The sequence below is a fragment of the Drosophila innubila genome (genome assembly GCF_004354385.1).
Source record: "Drosophila innubila isolate TH190305 chromosome 3L unlocalized genomic scaffold, UK_Dinn_1.0 0_D_3L, whole genome shotgun sequence".
Lineage (NCBI taxonomy): Eukaryota > Metazoa > Arthropoda > Insecta > Diptera > Drosophilidae > Drosophila > Drosophila innubila.
This window is the reverse complement of record NW_022995376.1, coordinates 26,970,946-26,989,487: the sequence shown is the minus strand read 5'-3', so window position 1 is coordinate 26,989,487 and position 18,542 is coordinate 26,970,946. Positions and strand designations below refer to the sequence as shown.

Genomic DNA, 18,542 nt, shown 5'->3' with positions numbered 1-18,542 from the left:
TTCATAGAATGTCGTATGTTTTACTGGTGTTGTAATTTTGAAAGTTTTATCTTGAGTATGAGCGAAGATATTGACAAAGACTTTTATTCAAAAGTTTTCAAATCGTAAAAGTCTTTAAAGACTTTTATTTTAGTTATCAAAATAAAAGTTTTCAAAGTCTTTAAAGACTTTTATTCAAAAAAAGATCAATCACTCTTATAAAAGATTAATAAAATAAAAATCAATAATAATTATTATTCTAAGTTTTTTTGATCACAAATAACTATTAAATGTGATTTAAAAACTCAAGTCTTTAAATAACCTTTAATTTTGATTTTTTTCTTTTATATGTCAAATAAAAGTTTATTAGCTGTTTGCAGAGATATACAAATAACAAAAATTTTGGTACACTCAAAACAAAAATTGAACTTCTCCTTATGGTTGATTTTTTATGTTGCTATTTTGAACAATAATCATTATTTTCAGTCCCTGCGTAAGAGACACACGACATATGACACACGGTAATTTCAAAAAAATCTCTCTTGAAAATTGCTATTCGGCGCTTCCGTCACTTTCGCAAATGAGCCCCAGTCTATTATATCGGACTGGGGTATCCTCCACACACCTTCAAAGCTCGAAAAGAATATTTGTTGTATAAATGTCGGCTTTCGACCCACTGTACAATTACTTTGAGTAAAGCTTTCTAAAAGCTTTAGTGGTAAAAGCGTTTTAAAGTTGGACATGCGCAATGAAACTGAAAACTTTAAGGATAAATACAATTATACTTGTCACCCAGAATCATTGGTGTATTTTATAACTGATAAAGATAACCGTTTACTTTTAATTAAAATCATATAAATTTGGTGCTAAAAATACATAAATGTTTATGTGAAATCGGGTAACGGGCCGTTGCTTTATGGAATAAGAGAAACAGGATTTAAAATAATATTAACATGGTAAGTCATTTAGTTCGACAGCTCTGCATCTAAGAGCTTCAAACGAATACATACATATAAACATTTATTGTATGTACATATCTGCATTAGAATATATTACATAAATATGTACTTGCTGACATATCCACAAACTCATTTACTACTCATTATTATTTTTTTTTTTTGTGTATATCGTACGTATATTCTGGATACATATAATATACATGCATACTATGCTCAGGTGTGTTTTTAAGTTTCACCTCTATCTATACATGCATATGTACATACGTACATATATAGATGTCTATATAATAACTTTGCTAGTTTAAAAGCAAATCATTTAATTTATACAATTTTTGTATGTATGTAAAAAAGTTATTGCACACATACTACAGAATAACTGTACACGTACACAGAATGCTCATGTGTTTCTCATCAAGAAGACTTTTGAGTATTTGTGCATGTACACATATGTACATATAGTTATTAATCTTAGTATATGCGCATAAAATAACTTATTATTAGTATTACTACTTTTTAAGTTAATGATGCAGAAATATTCTTTATTTCTATTCAATATTGTGCAAAATTTCATATTTATATCTTTTATACTCTTCATGATATTCTTCTTCTTACTGCAGCTGGTACTAAGTTACAAATTTTAAACGCTTTTTTTTTCAAATTTATTTTTTTGGGTTATGACAATTTTGAAGTAAATGAGGGATATGTATTTAAAAAAAAAAAGTATGTCCTGACTTTTCGTTAAAACGATCCATTGCACTCCCTTACGAATTCGATGGCTCTTGTAGTATCCCTGCAGAACTAAATGTCCCTTTGCTTGATTGTCCCTAACGTTGTCCATGATGTTGTTGTCATTTCTTGTCGTTTTGTTGTTACGTTTTGTAATACTTCTGCCAGCGTCATCTGGCCGCTGCTCGTTCGAACTTAAATATTTGAGTCAATTGGTACATTGCTGTTAGGCGAGAAATTTCAGGCCGTAATGGTTAGAGTCGCCGCCTTGCCTCAAGCAGACCTATTCAGTTTGGGTTCCCGGGTTCAAGTCCAGCTTCTGAGCAGTCTGAATAAAAAAAATTAAATAAATGTACGCCCGTTTCCTCTGTCCTCGTTCCGAGGAACTCACAATGTAAAAGTCCACAACGTTTTTCATACAATGTTTACAAGGTTTCCCTATCGATTAGGGACAAATCCACATGGATTCCACAACTTTTCCTCGAGGTCTGGAACTGCTGAGATAGTTCTGCGGTCGTTTTCTTTATTTCTCCTTGCAGCTGTTTCCTTACGCTCCATTCAGGACTTCCATGCATGACTTAAAATTAGTCTCTATTACGCTTTATTCCCATTATTCTCCCTCAGAGCGATCGGTGAAAGTTTAACCCCAGCTGAACTTAAAATGTTTTTCTCCATGTCTGCTGTATACTTAAAGTCTGCATTCGTTACCATCTTCTACAACCATAGCATAGAAGCATCCCATCGTTATTGTTATATTTCACATATTTTGTAAACTAGTTATTTGGCGCGACCAGTGACTTTTTCGTAGAACTCAATTTTCTTTTTTAAGACTAATGGATTTAGAGTGATAAAAATTTTATTTATTGTGCTTTGAGTCGGGTACTCCATCAGGAAAGAGGTTTTAGCATCACCCTGATCAGTTGGTGACTTAGGCCGCATATAAGGAACTGGCATGTCTCTTTAGACGAATCAGTGTCCGATCGTAAACAGTCGATATGGATAGCACGCCAGCCGATAATCGCAGGAAAACAGACTGGGAGAAAAAAAAAACGACCCTAGAACCTAATTACCTACCAGAGACCTCAATGCGAACATTTGCGAAACGAACGCTAGAGGCTGGCATAAAACTCGGTTGTTTTCATTTCCAAGACAGTGAAAGAGATATCACCAACCTCAAGTCTTTCAGGCCCATCAGGTTGACATTGTTTTGGATTGACAGCTGGAAAAGCTGGTGGAGTGCAAGATCACAAGCACTTTTCTGATGCAAATTCAGCTGCAACAAACACGGAGTTGGTCGGTCTTCGGGCTCGGTCCAATATCAACAGGAACGCATTCTAAGCGACGCACTCTAATCCGTTCACTACTAGAAGGTAGCCATATGTACCCTTTTGCACATAAAGGGTGTCTTCGACTACACGATGCTGTCTAGACTGCCCCGACCAGTAGGAGCCTAGACCCAACTACCAGCAGATGGATTTTCTGTAGACAAGCTACGGCTGAGTTCACTGTTACAACTGTCACAACAGCAATAGGATGCTCTCAAGGCCGCGTTTTGTCTCCACTACTTTGGAGTCGACTAGTAATGGATTTCAATGTCAGCAATGGAATTCAATGTCTGGACTATACTACTGACATTGTTATCATGGCACGTGGCAAATTTGAGGAAACACTCTACGAAGTTGTTTAGTTTGGGCTGAGGATAAAGAGTGATTGGTGCAAACCTCAATCACGCCAAGACTGTCATCATCCCTTTTACTAGAAGCTGCATGTTGCAAAAAATGAAGAAAACATGGCTATTAAACAGCATAATAGAAACCAGCAATGAGGGGAATTGCCTATGAGTTATTTTCGACAGGAAATTCAACTTCGTACCCCACGTACAGAGAGCGATAGCGATATGCTCTAGAGCTGTTTATATCCGTCACAGTATAGACGTTAATTCATGGGGCACATCGCTGAAGATATTTAGACACAAAAAAAAACCTCTACACGAGGTAAAAGTCTAGTGAGTCATTTTCTAGCCCCAAAATTTCTGATATCCAATCTTGTGACGAACGAAATTAAGTTTAATATAAAAATATTAAATAAAATTATAACTTTTTAAAAAATAACATGAAAATTGGCATTCTGCACTGTGCGCAAAAAGGGGTTAGCTTCCTTGCACACACAAATTAATTTTTGCGCACTGCCTTAACCAGGTGAGTTAGCAAAAATTTTAGTATGCCATTTTGTTTGTTCGGACTAAACCTTTAGTATCGAATTTTAAATATTACCAGTATATATTGCTAATCGCCTTTCGCACCCTTCGTGCTGCTTTCGTAAGAAGTAGGGTTAATGGAGGAGCCCTAGGCTCAGAAGGTGGTACAAACGATTCGGAGGGTCACAGTACAAGTTTTCCTCAACACTTCGGACGGCAGTCAACGCTGATGACGTAAGCAGCACGAAGGGTGCGAAAGGCGACTATATAGAGGAAGAATGGAAAATTTGCTACGACTGTCCAATCAGATCGAGTTATATACCGATCGAAATGAATCGTCTTAAATAATTGAAATATAGATAACTCGAAGTACTACAACTCGATGGTCGATTTTGACGATCTATTGAGTTGATTAAATAGATTTCCAAGAAAAATCAACAACTCACTGAGGCTTGTTCATCGTAGTTTTGCAAAACTAAGTTTGGTCGTCAAATTTTGGATAAACGACCGTAATAAATATCCTACAAAATTTTCAAGTTAAACTTTGACAGAAGGCATTAAAGCGATACAAGAAACATAAGAAAAATTGTAGCTAGTGGGGGTGTTGGGGCCTTTTGGAAACATTATTTATTTTTCAAAATTTATATTTGTCCTATATATCTTAGGAAAGGTAAGCTTAAGGGCTTTTAGGAGTGCCTTTAAACTTTAATTATAAAGTGCTCAGGCTAAAATTTAATAGGTGAAAAATTATTTTTTTGGCTCACATTTTGGCGATTTTAGAAAAATTGACATTCAACATTTTTTATCAAATTTTAATATGTTGTAGTCCATAAAATTTCGGGTTTTTTGACACGTGTCTGTGCAAATTCGCTTTTTCAAGATATTAGCAAAGAAGTGCATATATACGTACACTCAGAAAAAAAAATCTAAATTTCCGTACTTAAACAGTCCATTTTCAAGTACAAACGATCTCAAAAGCTGTCTAAGTTCGGAATTTCTAAGGTTGAGAACAAAAACCTTATTTCAAGTTCGGTTTTCGCAAGTACGGAAATCTTAAAATGAGATTTTACGGGGATATTTTAAGTACGCTTTTGGTTTAATTCAAGTCTGAAAAAATTGAAAACATACTACTTTAAGTACACATCAATATTGAACTTATCCCGAAATTTACTTGTTTCTAGTACAAAACATTGTCCTAATTAATTAATTTTAATCTTAAAACATACACTAGTATGTGTACTAAAATTATGCAAAATACCAAAATTAAATACCATTTAATAATGGTGTATTTTCTTGGTTAGCGACCTTTCGGAATAGGTGCTAATTTTACTAGCGATACAACCTTAACGTCATATTTGCGTCGCTAGAACCAGTTGAGGATTCTAAGGTGCGACAATGAAAAAGAAATATCCTAAAACGTAATTGTTTTTAGTACGAAACGATCTCATTTTTAGTTTCCTTTCAATCTTGAAAAAAATTATTTTCAGTACGAAAAAATCTTAAACTAGTTTAGTACAAATAACTCAGTTGTTGCTAGAGGTATCTTTACGAGCCTCACGGATTATATATTTTCTATGGTCTTATATATTCTGACTAAGTTTGGATAAAATCGGACTACTATTTCGGATAGCTGCCATAGGAATGTGAAGTCAGAATTCTAAATTTAAGATCGGTTCATACTTAATTCAAGATTTTTAGTACACAGCAATCTAAAAATTTTAAGATCGAAACGGTATAAATTACGGTATAAAGTACGGTCGTACCTAATTTTACGATGGCATATTTTTCTGAGTGTACTATATTACGTAGTGTTGAAATATGACACCAGCAATAACTTGACATAGCTGCATACCTATGTAGCATACAGCTTTTGCGCGGCAAAAATAAGCAGTGCTGCCAAAAACTTTTTTGTAGCATAGCTTTTGCGTTGCAGTAATAAACAGTGTTGCCAGGAAGTTTTTTTTGTTGCACTGCGGATAGTTATAAGTTAAAAGAATTAAATTGTTGGGGTCTTTCTCAAACTGTCTTGTAATATTAGTGAAATAAGAAGCAGAAACATTTGAAACAAAAAAATTTCTGATATCTTCCAAAAAAAAACTACTTCACGAGGTAAAAGTTTAGTGACAAAAGGCAAGTTGCCCAAAATTTCTGATATCCAATTTTGTAACGAGCAATAAAAAATTTAATATGAAAATTGTATAAATATTATAATCATATTTAAAAATAAAAATAGTCTGCACATATAATATTTATATAATTTTCATATTAAAATTACAAAATTGGATATCGGAAATTTGGGGCATATAGCCTTTCGTCACGAGACTTTTATGTCGTGAAGAGGTTTTTTTGGTTAAATTATAACACAAAAATGACAAAGTACATATACACGTACCTTCAAATTCTATACATGTATGTATGACTTAAGTTACCAACCGCGTTTCCAAAAAATGCTTCTGCACATACAAGACTGTGCAAATTTTTTACAATTTAAAAATAACAAGAGCTTTAAGGCCTTGTTACATTCGGAGCGAAACGACCGTGGAATTAAAAACTCCATATAAAAACAATTCCGTGGTTGCGCTATCTTCAGCATCTCTTGCTCAATACGTAATTGCGTCCGCTTTCTTGCAGCTAGACAATTAAGCATTCACCAGTGCTGCGATCTGAAAAATGAGTAAAAATATCAAATTAATCATATTCAAGACTGACATTTATAGAATTTACTTAAATTAAAATATTTACATAAGTATCGAGCCCTTCCCGCGAAAATATCTTAAGCGACATTTTGAAAATTATTTTTTTATGTTGACTATTACCAAACGCATCTACAGTTAAAATTTCAAAAGACGATTCAGTATAATAACTGAGATATCCGCCTAACAATTGTAACGCAAGAATTTAATTTTAAAAAAATATCTCCTGTAAAATTTAATTTTTGGCGCTTACGTTATTTTCGCGGGAAGGGCTCGATATAATCAATTCTCAAATGTACCGCACAAAACATCACGTCCGCCCATCCTTCCAATAGTCCGCCGGTCTGTCTGTATAAACTCGTCGATCTAAGATACTCTTAAGACTTGAGACTCCAAGTTCGACATGTGGGTTAATGAATAGATCAAGTTAATTTTGAAGCGTTGCAAAAAAGCAAAATAAAGTGCATTGACGACCTTTGCAAATAAAAACTTTTCTGCTGAATACTAGCTTATTATATTAGTCAAATGGGTATCGTCCCAAAATTTGTGTACTTCAATTATTATATAAAACGATCTGCATGCGTCAAAACAATGTTATTTATTTAATTCTTCAGATATGTTGAATTTGTTTTGTTTGTTTCAGATTACATATATAACCTATCAATTGCCGATGTGGCAGTGGCTTATTTACTTTTTGACCTTTACTTTCTTGTTTAAAGGTGAGTACCGACAAAGGCATGAGAATGTAATAGTTGCTGTATCCGTATTATAACTGCTAAACCTAACAAATTTGTCCCTGTAAAGAAGAATACAACTCTAGTGTTTTACTTTTATGCAACACTCAAAAACGTACCAGAGTATTAAAACTACGGTAATAGTCTATTTTGCTGGGCCAACTCCAAATCAAAAAAAAAAAAAAAAACACCAAATAGAGGGCAATATTTCAGAATTTAGCCGAAAAAATTAGATTGGGGGCTCAACTAGTTTTTATTTTTTCAACATTTGAAGTTACCATTCAAAATTGCCTATTTTTATACCCTGAGCCCATTGAAAATGGGCAAAAAAGGGTATAATGTGTTTGGCAGAATATATGTAACAGGCAGAAGGAGGGGTGGCAGACCCCATAAAATATATATATTCTTGATCAGGATCAACAGCCGAGTCGATCTAGCCCTGTCCGTCTGTCTGTCCGTCTGTCCGTCTGTTTGAACGCGTCGATCTCAGAGACTGTAAGTGCTAGAGACTTCAAATTTGGAATGCAGGTTTGTGAATACCATACGCAGGTCAAGTTTGTTTCCAATTTTTGATGCCACGCCCCCTTCGCCCACAAATTGAAAAATAACGATTTACAGGCGCAATTTTTGACATAGCACTCCCTAACTGAACAATCAGTTGAGAAGTATGCGTATTAAACGACCCTGAAAATTTCAAAGCGATTGACCCATAAATAAAGAAGTTATTTCGGAATTTAGATTTAGTTGAATAATTACATTTGGATGGCAAATCAAACGTGCGAGCGAGACAGCATGTTCACGTTTGTATGCAAGGCGCGCACAAAGACAGAACGAATAAGTACCCATTTTTTTTTTGGTACCAAATAAGAATTAAGCGATAAGCAAAAATATTTTCGATATCATGTAATGAAAATGTTAATGTATAATTTATGTATATACAAATATACAATTTGATTAAAATATAATTGTGTTAATATATAAATATGTATTTTTGCATGGCAAAAATCAGCAGAAGCTGATAGCTATGTATGTATGAAATTGCATGAGAGAAATAGCGATCATTTTGCAGCACTACTCTTGCATCTTTGCCGAGCACTGAAAGCTGCAAAATAATAATTTAAATTATTAATATTTTCGATTCCTTACACATATATATAATAAGTATCTGCTTATTATCGTTGTAAAAAAATCTTATCATTTTCCGCTTTAAGAATCTCATAAAATTAGACATTGCCTTTTATTTCAAATTTCGCGCAGCAGCAGCCTTTGGCAGGCTTGAATTTGTTGCGTAAGTGGGAGAGTGAGAGAGGAAAATGGGTGCTGCCAGATTGCAGGCTGAGCAAAGTTGTAGTTTGTGGCTACTCTTGACACACGCTACATCGATTGCAAGCGATTACGATTACGACTTGCGATTTACCAATTTATCAATTTCTAATTAATTTTAAACAAGTTTATTATATTAAAGTTTATTATATTAAACTTATTTAAAATTAATTAAATAAATATGAAATCTGAAATCGTAATCAATCGAGTGATATTAGTTCAGTGAGGCATTAATAACGTAGTCTGCAGTGATAAGCACAGTGACTTCAAAACCGAAAGTTAGTTATAGTTTCGCGTGTGTAATTTTGATACCCTGAGCCCATTGAAAATGGGCAGCAATCAACTTTATAAAAGAGGACATGGGCTCAGGGTATCCTACTGTCGAGCGTGCTCGACTGTAGCCGCACCTCACCGCGAGCGAAGCGAGCCGGGGGTAGGCGAGCGAAGCGAGCAGGGGGCGAAGCCCCCTTGTTGTTGTTGTTTTTTGCAACTTGTCACTTTACAGCCCGTTTACCAATACTGATTTGGTCACACGGTCACAAGAAGCTTCTTAAATATCTCTATAAGCTTCATTCTGGAGGTGTTGGGGAGTGTTATTAGAGGACCGTAGACAAAAATTTTTTTTAGTCGCGCTATTTTAAAACTAATGGTTGCCTGCGGCGCTTTGCTCTCACGGTTGCACACACACTTCACAATCATAAAAATCTTATAAATGCTTCTCCAGTCCTCTTCCAACCTTTTTCACAATTGGATCTTGGCCAAATATTAAAAATAAATATCTTTTTTCTTTATATTATTTTTCGATTGAGTTTTTTTCAAATAAAACTTACAAATCCATTGTGTATTTGGTAAACGGGCCATAATATCGACAAGTCAAACAAAATTAGTGTTGATAAACGGTCCATAGTAGTGACAAGTTGCACAAAACAACAACAAAAATATGCAATTTTGTATTGAAACTAAAGATTAAAAAAAACTAGTTGAATCCCTAATGTAATATTTTTGGCTAAATTCATGATAAATTGCCCTCTATTGGGTTTTTTTTTTTTTGATTTGGCAGCAAAATAGACCTTTACCATAACTACTTGAAGCCAATGCATTGCAATGTCTTAAACATGCAGAAAATGACATTCTACATTATCAGTGTCGACAAATCAATCATTTCCAAATAGATTTGTCCTTTTTAAAAATGACTTTACCTGATTGTGGTTTCTTCGAGACTATATTAAAATTTATTTGTTAACTTATTTTGAAAATCAAATTGGCTTTCTTAATGACAACTCACTTAGTAAAAATAGAAAAAAAAAATTTGCGGCGAAAATGTGCAAATGTCCTTGCAAAAGAAACAAATTAAATATGTATGTTTCAACATTCGACTGGGTGATTGTCCGTGAAAATTTATTTAAGTAAAAATAGATACTTAATTCAAAGTCTTGGTAAATTGAAAAAAGTTAAATAGGCCATGTTGTTTCTGGTTATCGTAACGCTTTAAAAATATTTAAATATATATTAACATCACGATGAAATACTATATATAATCATATCATACATATAATTCTTCGTCATTTTATAAATCAGAGCCGAAGAATTAAACTACTGAACTGGAAGCTGCATTGATAGTTTTATTGACTCAGCATACTGCTCTATCACTAAACACTTCATACTTTAATTATGGCATTTTAGCCCATAACTAAACTCAGAAGAAAAAGTAACGAAAAAATTAAAAACACATTTGTTTGTGATTCTAGACCGATTCGCTCTTTTTATGCCCAATAAAGGGTACAATAAATCAATTTTGAAACATTTTTAATTGAAGAACATAAGAAGCCAAATACTCGTAAAAGTTGAAACTTGACATATAAAATTATGAACTTTCGAAAAACACAAGACAAATCGAAGTTTGAAAAAAAAAATTAATGGAACAAAATTAATAACATTTGAATGCGAATGAACTAAAAGGCCAATCCATGATCAAAATTACATTCTGTTTGAAAATCGGACCAGTTTAGACAAAGTTTTGATCATTTATGAAAAATATACTTAAAAAACTTAAATTAAAGAAAATTTATTTTACACTAACCATTAGACTAAATATATGCATTAGAGTGGGTCAATTATTTTCGCGACAAAGCTGGTATGAAAATCGTAATCTATCTCTAAGTTCGTCATAAATCGCCCTCTATTTGGGTTTTTAATTTTTTTTTGTACTCATACAAATTGATCCACTCTTATACAGGGGTGCCACAGACAGCAAAACCAACCGAAAATCTCCCAAATCTCCATATATTTTTGAGAGATTTTGGGTTGGTTTCGATTCTGTAGCACCCCTTATATGCATATTTAACAGTTTTATATTAGTAAAACTAAATAAACAATTGAATTAAAAGATGAAATGTACATATATTAACATAACATTCAAATAACATAATAATGACATAGCCAAATGAAATAAAGTTGATGTAGGTCAACATCCTGCTCTAACTATAACAGTCTCGGAGATAATTTGTCATAAAGAGAGCCACAAATTATTTTTGAAAAATGTTCCGAAGCCGTACCGGTACAAATGTTTTGCTTTTTAGTTGTTGAGTAAGAATTTATATCGGTTTCGAGTCCGATTCCAGTTTTCAAAGTGAAACGGATAGTTTCGGTTAACGGTTCAGGTATTATTCCCTGTCTTTAAGCATTTAAGCTTTAAATCATCGCGAGCTCCTAGATGTATTTAATAGTATTGGAGTTTAAAATTCTTGTTTCTTTTTTATTGTTATAATTATTTTTCTCGTTATATTTAATTGTTTATATTATTAATTCATTGAAATCTACAGCCCCATTTTGCGGATCTTTTGCGGTGACAGAAAATGAAGCACCAACTACAGCACCAAAATTTTTATCAAGGGGTCACCTGTACAAAGTTATAGTCGGTGAAACTATTGAATTACCATGCAAGGTGCAAAATCTAGGATCATTTGTATTATTGTGGAGAAAGGGCTCATCAGTTCTCACTGCTGGTCATTTAAAGATCTCTCGAGATCAAAGGTTTAAAATTGTTGGAGACTATAATCTTCAGATTAACGGCGTTAAAACTCAGGATGCTGGTGATTACATATGTCAACTTGGGGACCAAGAAAATCGAGATCAAGTCCATACTGTGGAAATATTGGGTAACTTACAATCATCGACGATCTTATTAATTAGAATTTATAGATTTATGATATTATAGTACCACCAACATTGAGAGCACTTCCTCATAATGGGCAAGTAACTGCACGTAAAGGAAGCACAGTTACTTTAGAGTGTAAAGCGTCGGGGAATCCAGTGCCAACAATATACTGGTTCAAGAAGGACGTTTATTCCGGACCCACTCATTTATCTGACAGCTCAACATTGATTTTAGAGAATGTGGACAGACACCACGCTGGTACATATCAATGCTCAGCTGACAATGGTGTTAAGGAACGTGTGTCAATGGACATTCAGCTGACGATTTTATGTAAGTTTTTCATTTAATATTATTATTATAGATGTCTTATATGTCTTATAACATCTGTAAAAAGTGTGATTTTTGCTGATTGAAAAAAGTAGTGATGTAAATTTTGATCGAAATGTTGGATCGATGTTCGTCAATGTTTACAAAATGAAAATTCGATGGTGTATAAAACATCGTTCGAAAACTTCGATGCATCGATGGTGTCCGATGTTAAGTTTTCTTAACAAAATTCCATTCAAAAAAAATTAATAAAAATTAAGCGTTGATATCGTATATCTATTATTCGAATTTAATAAAATAATAAATATTTTGTTTTCATAACATTAACAATTTTTTATTGAGAATGCTTAAATTAAATATTATTACAATATATTCCGTTGACCCCGTACTTAAAAAAAGTTCAGGGGTCTATTAAGTTTGTTTTAAGGAATATTAAGTGTATAAATTCTTGATCATCATTAATAGCCGATTCGACATACTAGGTCACTTGAAAAGTTTTGAAAGAGAAAATGAAAAAAAATGAATAAACGGGCTAAGCTAAATTTATTCCTCAGTGTAATCTCTTATGAGCTTCATACATTTTTTCCAGCGATTTTCCAATTCCTTTACACCCCCTCTGAAGTGTTATTTTGGAAGGCCCTCAAAATACTCATTTACTGCAGTTTTCACTTCATGTTGGAACAAATGGAAGTCAGAGGGCGCAGTTGTGAAGTTTGTTGTCGCAGTGCTGGTTCATAGTGGTAAACCCAATTCTCATCCATAGCAACAAATCGACGCACAAAATCACTTTTATTCTTCTCGAAAATTGCATTCTATTGCGTTTTTGATTTGAATTTATGAACGCTAATTCGTTCTTCAATATATATAACACCCGTTCCTTTCGAGATGAGCACAGTCTCCGCTATTTGTATCAGAGTCAATCGTTTGTCTGCTATAACCATATCATGCACAGCATCAATCATTTCTTGGTTAGTTACAGTTTTTGGCCGTCCAGAACCTGGGTCATCATTGACACTCGTACGGCCTCTTTTAAACTCTAAGGTCCATCTATGAACAGTTGGAAATGAAGGAGCAGAGTCCTTTAATACTTTTACCAACTTGGTATGAATCTCGCTTGCAGATAAACTACCAAGATAAAAACCAAGGCTTTAAACCGGATCATGAACCGAACTCTTGAAATTATTTACATTGCGAACCCGAACCTAAAGTGAACCGCTTTATAAAATAAAAAAAATAATTACATAAATTGTGTTTCTAATATTACGCAATTATTTGAGACTTCGGACTAAAATAAGTCATATTTAAATCTTCACATAAATGTTAATTATCACCAAAATTTGATTTAAAAAAAAAAAATTAATTAGTTCGAAATGTAGAGAAAAGCGAATAACAATAAAAATATTTTTTTGTATGAAATTGAACCAAGGCACTATGGCGTATTTCAGGAAATTAGGTGGCAGAAATCTGTAACTTTTTAACCCGGTGAGATATCGGTCTGAAATTTGAAATATATATTCTTAATACTTCAAAGAAAATTTGGACCAAATTTATAGATATACTGATCAAAAGTGGCACTTAAAGCGCATATTTTCTCTCTTTAAGAAAATTTTTGAAAATTACCACAACTTTGAAATTCTCCGCACGCCACAAACATTTTTCTTAAAATATAAAACTTTCTGTTGAAATTACTAGAACCAATTCTCAATCGAACCACGCCCAAATTTATGTTAAGCGGAACAACTCAAAATTCATTTTTTCTACGTACTTTCCTGAAATACGCCATAACATAATGCAAGGTTCGAGCCCAAACCTTGGGTTTAGGGGGTATATAAACCAATCGAACCTAGCTCTATGGCTCGAACCGCCGAACCGAACCTTAAAAATTTTTTTGGAGGTTTGCAGCCTTGACCGAAACATGTTTTCGGGGTCGCTGATTACGATTTTGAAGTCAATTTTTAAAAATTCAAAATGGCGGATCCAAAATGCGAATTTTTCAAATAACATATTTGATGGATCCGTCATTTTGATTATTTTGAAATTCAATTCAAATTCGTAATTAGCGACCCCAAAAACCCCCGAGTAACTAGTTTTACACGAATCATATGAAGTTTCCAAAAAAGTGTCCGCTATATTAGATCCGCCATTTTGAAGTTTTAATAATTGAGTTCAAATTCGTTATCAGCGACCCCAAAAACCGCTCTTTAAACAAATCCGATAAATTTTTCAAAAAAAATTAATTTTCAAAAATATTTGACCTTAGCTTGAAAAAATGGACAAACTTAAGAGCTTTAATTTTAGTTCACAAAATAATTAATAATAAAGAGCCGAATTATCTGTTTGATAAGATTCGATTTACAAACTCCAGAAGAATAAATAATATTGTTTGCTTAAAACATAAATTGGACAGTTCTGACAGGCACTTCTTCATTCATACTGTTCGCTTATGGAATCAGTTACTACAAAACTTAAAATCTGTTTCAGGCGCAGCGCAATTCAGAGCAAAACTAACTACACATCTTAGAAACTAAACCAAATAAAAAATAAATAAACAAATAAATGAAAATAAAATTAATTAAAATAAATAAAATAAATTTAATATATTCAATACTCAATATTTTTAATAACACAAAAGACTACAATAATATAAATAATTATAATTAAGTTTATTAAACTTAAAATTTTAATGTAAGTGACTAGCGCCTTAATTTATAAGCTTTGTCTTGCAGCGTTAGGAATCATATCATAAATATATAAAACCATATAGTAAGCATAGTAAGACCCCCAGAAAGGAAAAAAAATATTTTTTTGTGTTGCTGTGTAATTAATTTCATGTCTATGTATCAGAATAAAAAAGATAAAATTAACAGTTAAGACTTTCTTTATTGTAGTGACTTCCTTAATAATGGAAAAGGGTTTTTTGCATTTCCTATAAATACATTAAATTAAGTTGTGAAGTTGTGTTGCAAATTATTTATTTTTGATTTATTTCATTTAAGCTCCACCCGAAATAACTGTTGAAAAGGCTTGGGTTCATGCTGCCGAAGGATATGATATAGAGCTTGTATGCGTAGTTCATGGTGACGTCAACTCGGAAGTAAGTTTATCTAAACCTTTTACTTAAGCCTTTAAAGAATAATGTTTTATAATGTATGAATTCTTATTAATATTTTTAGATGTTGTGGTACCAAAATTCATTTTTACTGGATCCTACGGATCGCCGTTCGATGTATCCTCATGACGACAGATATAGTCTTATCATTCGAAATTTTCAACCAACTGATTTTGGGAATTATAGTTGTGTGGCTGACAATGCACTGGGAAGAACTAAGAAATACATTGAGGTCTCTGGACGACCAGGACCAGCTGATTTTATTTCACCGGCCTTAAGTGGATTCCTAGATCATTATAATTTAACTTGGACAATAGAGTCCATACCACCCTTAGATGAAATTAAACTTTTATATCGAAGGCTTCTGGTAATTTTTGTCCAAAACTTTAAACCCCGCAGAGCATATATTTATAAAATATTGCGATCATCTAATTTTTCAGATGAACGAAACGTATCAGCATCCTGGAAAATGGCATGAGTATCATATTAAGCCCATCCCAATTCGGACTGACGGGACACATTATTTAATGTCCTATGTAGTAAGAAATTTGGAGCACAATGCTGTCTACGAAGCAATTGTTCAAGCTAAAAATAAATACGGATGGAATGAGGTTAGTACTCTATAGAATTCAAGTCTTTGTCGTATATTATTGATTAAGATAGCCTTTAATGCAATTGAACAGAAGTGATAATGTTGCGAATTATTTAAATAAAATATAACTTTGTGTTTTACGATAGCTCTAAACAACTGTCGAAATCACTATTACAAAAATAACTTTATTTTTAAAAAAAAAGTAGAAGACTATACTGGCTTCAAGACTTCCATTATCCTTCAAAGTACTTTTTTCAAAACTCTTCTCACGTCCATTCGGACATATGGCGTGGCCATAGGGGGCATTGCTGCTGATTTGCACACTAAACCACTGTAATCAAAGCTAAACAAGATCATACGAGATCTAGTCGGAAATTCACCCTTGGTCAGGAGTTCTTTTATCAGGAAAAACCTAAAAATCAAGTCGTTCATGAAATCCATCTCAAAGCAACCCACTTGCGTTCATAACAGACGCACTGAAGGCGTCCCTGTTATTAATTTTACTATCATGTCTTTCTTAACAGAGGATTCTATCTTCACCCAGATGTTCGCTCTACTTTACTTACAAAAATTAAAAAAAAAAAAAATAGGGGTGAAGGCTGAGAGCCACCAACTTTTCTGCAAATGTTCGATGCGGTGGCTCGAACTACAAAACAAAACTTTGATTCGGTTCGCGAACCGGTTTATAACCTGAACACAATGCTTGGGTTTGAGCTTTGGTTCAATTGATTACAAAAATGATTGTTTTCATGATATCTTGATTTATATTTTTAATTATTTTCATTAGAAATTAATAAATTAAATTAATTTAATTTTTTCGAGCCGTACTTTGCATCTAAAAAAACGGTTCGGTTAGGGTTCAGGCTCGCGGGGTAAATTATTTCAAATCTGGTTCTGTTATCCCAAAAACCCGAACTGTACTGGTTTTGTGGGGCTCGATTCAAAACCGGTTTATATTTCAAACTTGGATATAATAACATAACAAAAAAACCTCTTAACGAGGTAAAAATCTAGTGACGAAACCCTCTTTATGCCCCAAAAATTTCTAATATCCGATTTGGTGATGAACGAACGGTGGTGCAGAATTTTTCTTATTATTGTTAACACCATTACTGTATATTGCAATGTTTTTTAAAATCAAATAAATAAAAAAAAAGTAAATAGTTCAATTTCGTTTCATATCCTAATCACAATTAATAACTACGATATACTCCATAATTTTTGGTTGGGAGGTATTTGAAACATGACGTAGGCTTTATCAAATAGATTTACAGAACAATTTTTGTTGGTACGCCAGGTTTTCACAACTTCAAATAATTTTTTCCTTAAAACTCATTAAAATGATAGTTCTATTTTTGTTTACAATTATGTATAAAAAGTTGCAATGCAGTTGATGTGTTCCATTTAATCAATAGTTTTATTTTTATGAGCAATCTTATTTCATGACGTAACTAAATATTGTAGATAACTTATCTTCAAAGCATGGACAGCAGCTTTATTGATGTTTCTATCGGTATTTTCTGTGAATTCATATGGTAATAAAAACTAATAAAAAAAACCAATATAAGAGATAATGATGAAAGCATATTTAAACTTCAAAATTTGTGAAATTATATTTTGTGAAAAATGATATTCATTAGTGCAAAACGAATTTTCCATTCATTCTGTATGCATGGCTACTAGCTAGACGCCTTTGTATTTGTTTGTCACCAACGTAGACTGTCGTCCACAGTGATTGACTTGTTTTTGAAATGAGTTAGTTTTGTTTCGATGCTCAAACTTATGTCGCCGATCTTTACTACAAGGTTCTACTTCCATTGAAGAATAATTATCTTTCGAGACAGGATTATCTTAGCTTTTGCGTGACTGTAGCTGTCAGTTAATTTGAAATTAATACTCAACATTTTATTAAATGACGAGTTTTGTATATTAGCCAAATTACAAAGTGCAGTGGTAGGTAGTTTAAATAGCTTTTTGGTTCCTTGCATAGAGACTAGACTACCTAAATCGTCTATATTTATAATTAATTAATAATTACCATAATAATTTTAGATCAGCGACATTCATCAGTTTTATACCAGAAATCACGACCTTCTTCTTGACATTGATATGGAATATAAAATGGGAATTTCATGCTGTAAGCGAATATCAAATACTTTGGCTGCAGTTATTTTATCTTACTTTCTGTCAGCAACATTTACGATTATAAGAAATACTTAAATATGTTTAATTATTGGCAAATATTAGTTCAATTGTGCCTTACTATGTACTTAGAATATGTACATATTTATAAAATATTATTAGATATTAAATATTATGTTTATAATCAAATCTGTATAAAAATAAAAATATTTTAATTGCTCTAGTATTAAAGATTTACATTAAGTTACTTTATATAAGAAAATATCTGAAGATCACAATTAAATAAATTAGAATATTATGTATAAGCATCATATTGAGATTGATATTATTTAACTCATGGCATATGCATTTCATGACATAAACCTTCATTCTTTTTGGAAAAAGATTTTAATTCTATAAACAAAAATGTATAAATTTTATTTGATTAATAGTACTAGATGGATAAAGTCTTACGATAACCTTAAGCCAAAAAAATCAAACCATAAGAGTAGCCGGATATATGATAGCAATTGATACCAAATAATCTAAACTTGTTTTACGAAACAAGACAATACCCATTATTTAAATGTTGTAATAAGTATTAATTTATATGTAGGACTAAATA

General features: G+C 32.7%; 1 protein-coding gene across 1 annotated transcript; it reads left to right on the top strand.

The window, feature by feature from the left end:
* The first annotated feature begins 717 nt into the window (after nucleotides 1–717).
* Nucleotides 718–18,048, top strand: LOC117787800 (opioid-binding protein/cell adhesion molecule). Its single transcript, XM_034626413.1, has 8 exons — nucleotides 718–935; nucleotides 7,198–7,273; nucleotides 11,434–11,769; nucleotides 11,829–12,098; nucleotides 15,092–15,189; nucleotides 15,269–15,571; nucleotides 15,645–15,815; nucleotides 17,849–18,048. The coding sequence occupies exons 1-8, from the start codon at nucleotides 933–935 to the stop codon at nucleotides 18,014–18,016; spliced, it is 1,425 nt and encodes a 474-aa protein (XP_034482304.1). The 5' UTR covers nucleotides 718–932; the 3' UTR covers nucleotides 18,017–18,048.
* The last annotated feature ends 494 nt before the right edge of the window (nucleotides 18,049–18,542 follow it).

Excerpts from the sequence above, each read along its gene's own strand:
- LOC117787800 (XM_034626413.1), top strand. Across the intron at positions 7,274-11,433 it reads CTTTACTTTCTTGTTTAAAG|CCCCATTTTGCGGATCTTTT; the intron begins GTGAGTACCGAC and ends TGAAATCTACAG. Across the intron at positions 12,099-15,091 it reads CATTCAGCTGACGATTTTAT|CTCCACCCGAAATAACTGTT; the intron begins GTAAGTTTTTCA and ends ATTTCATTTAAG.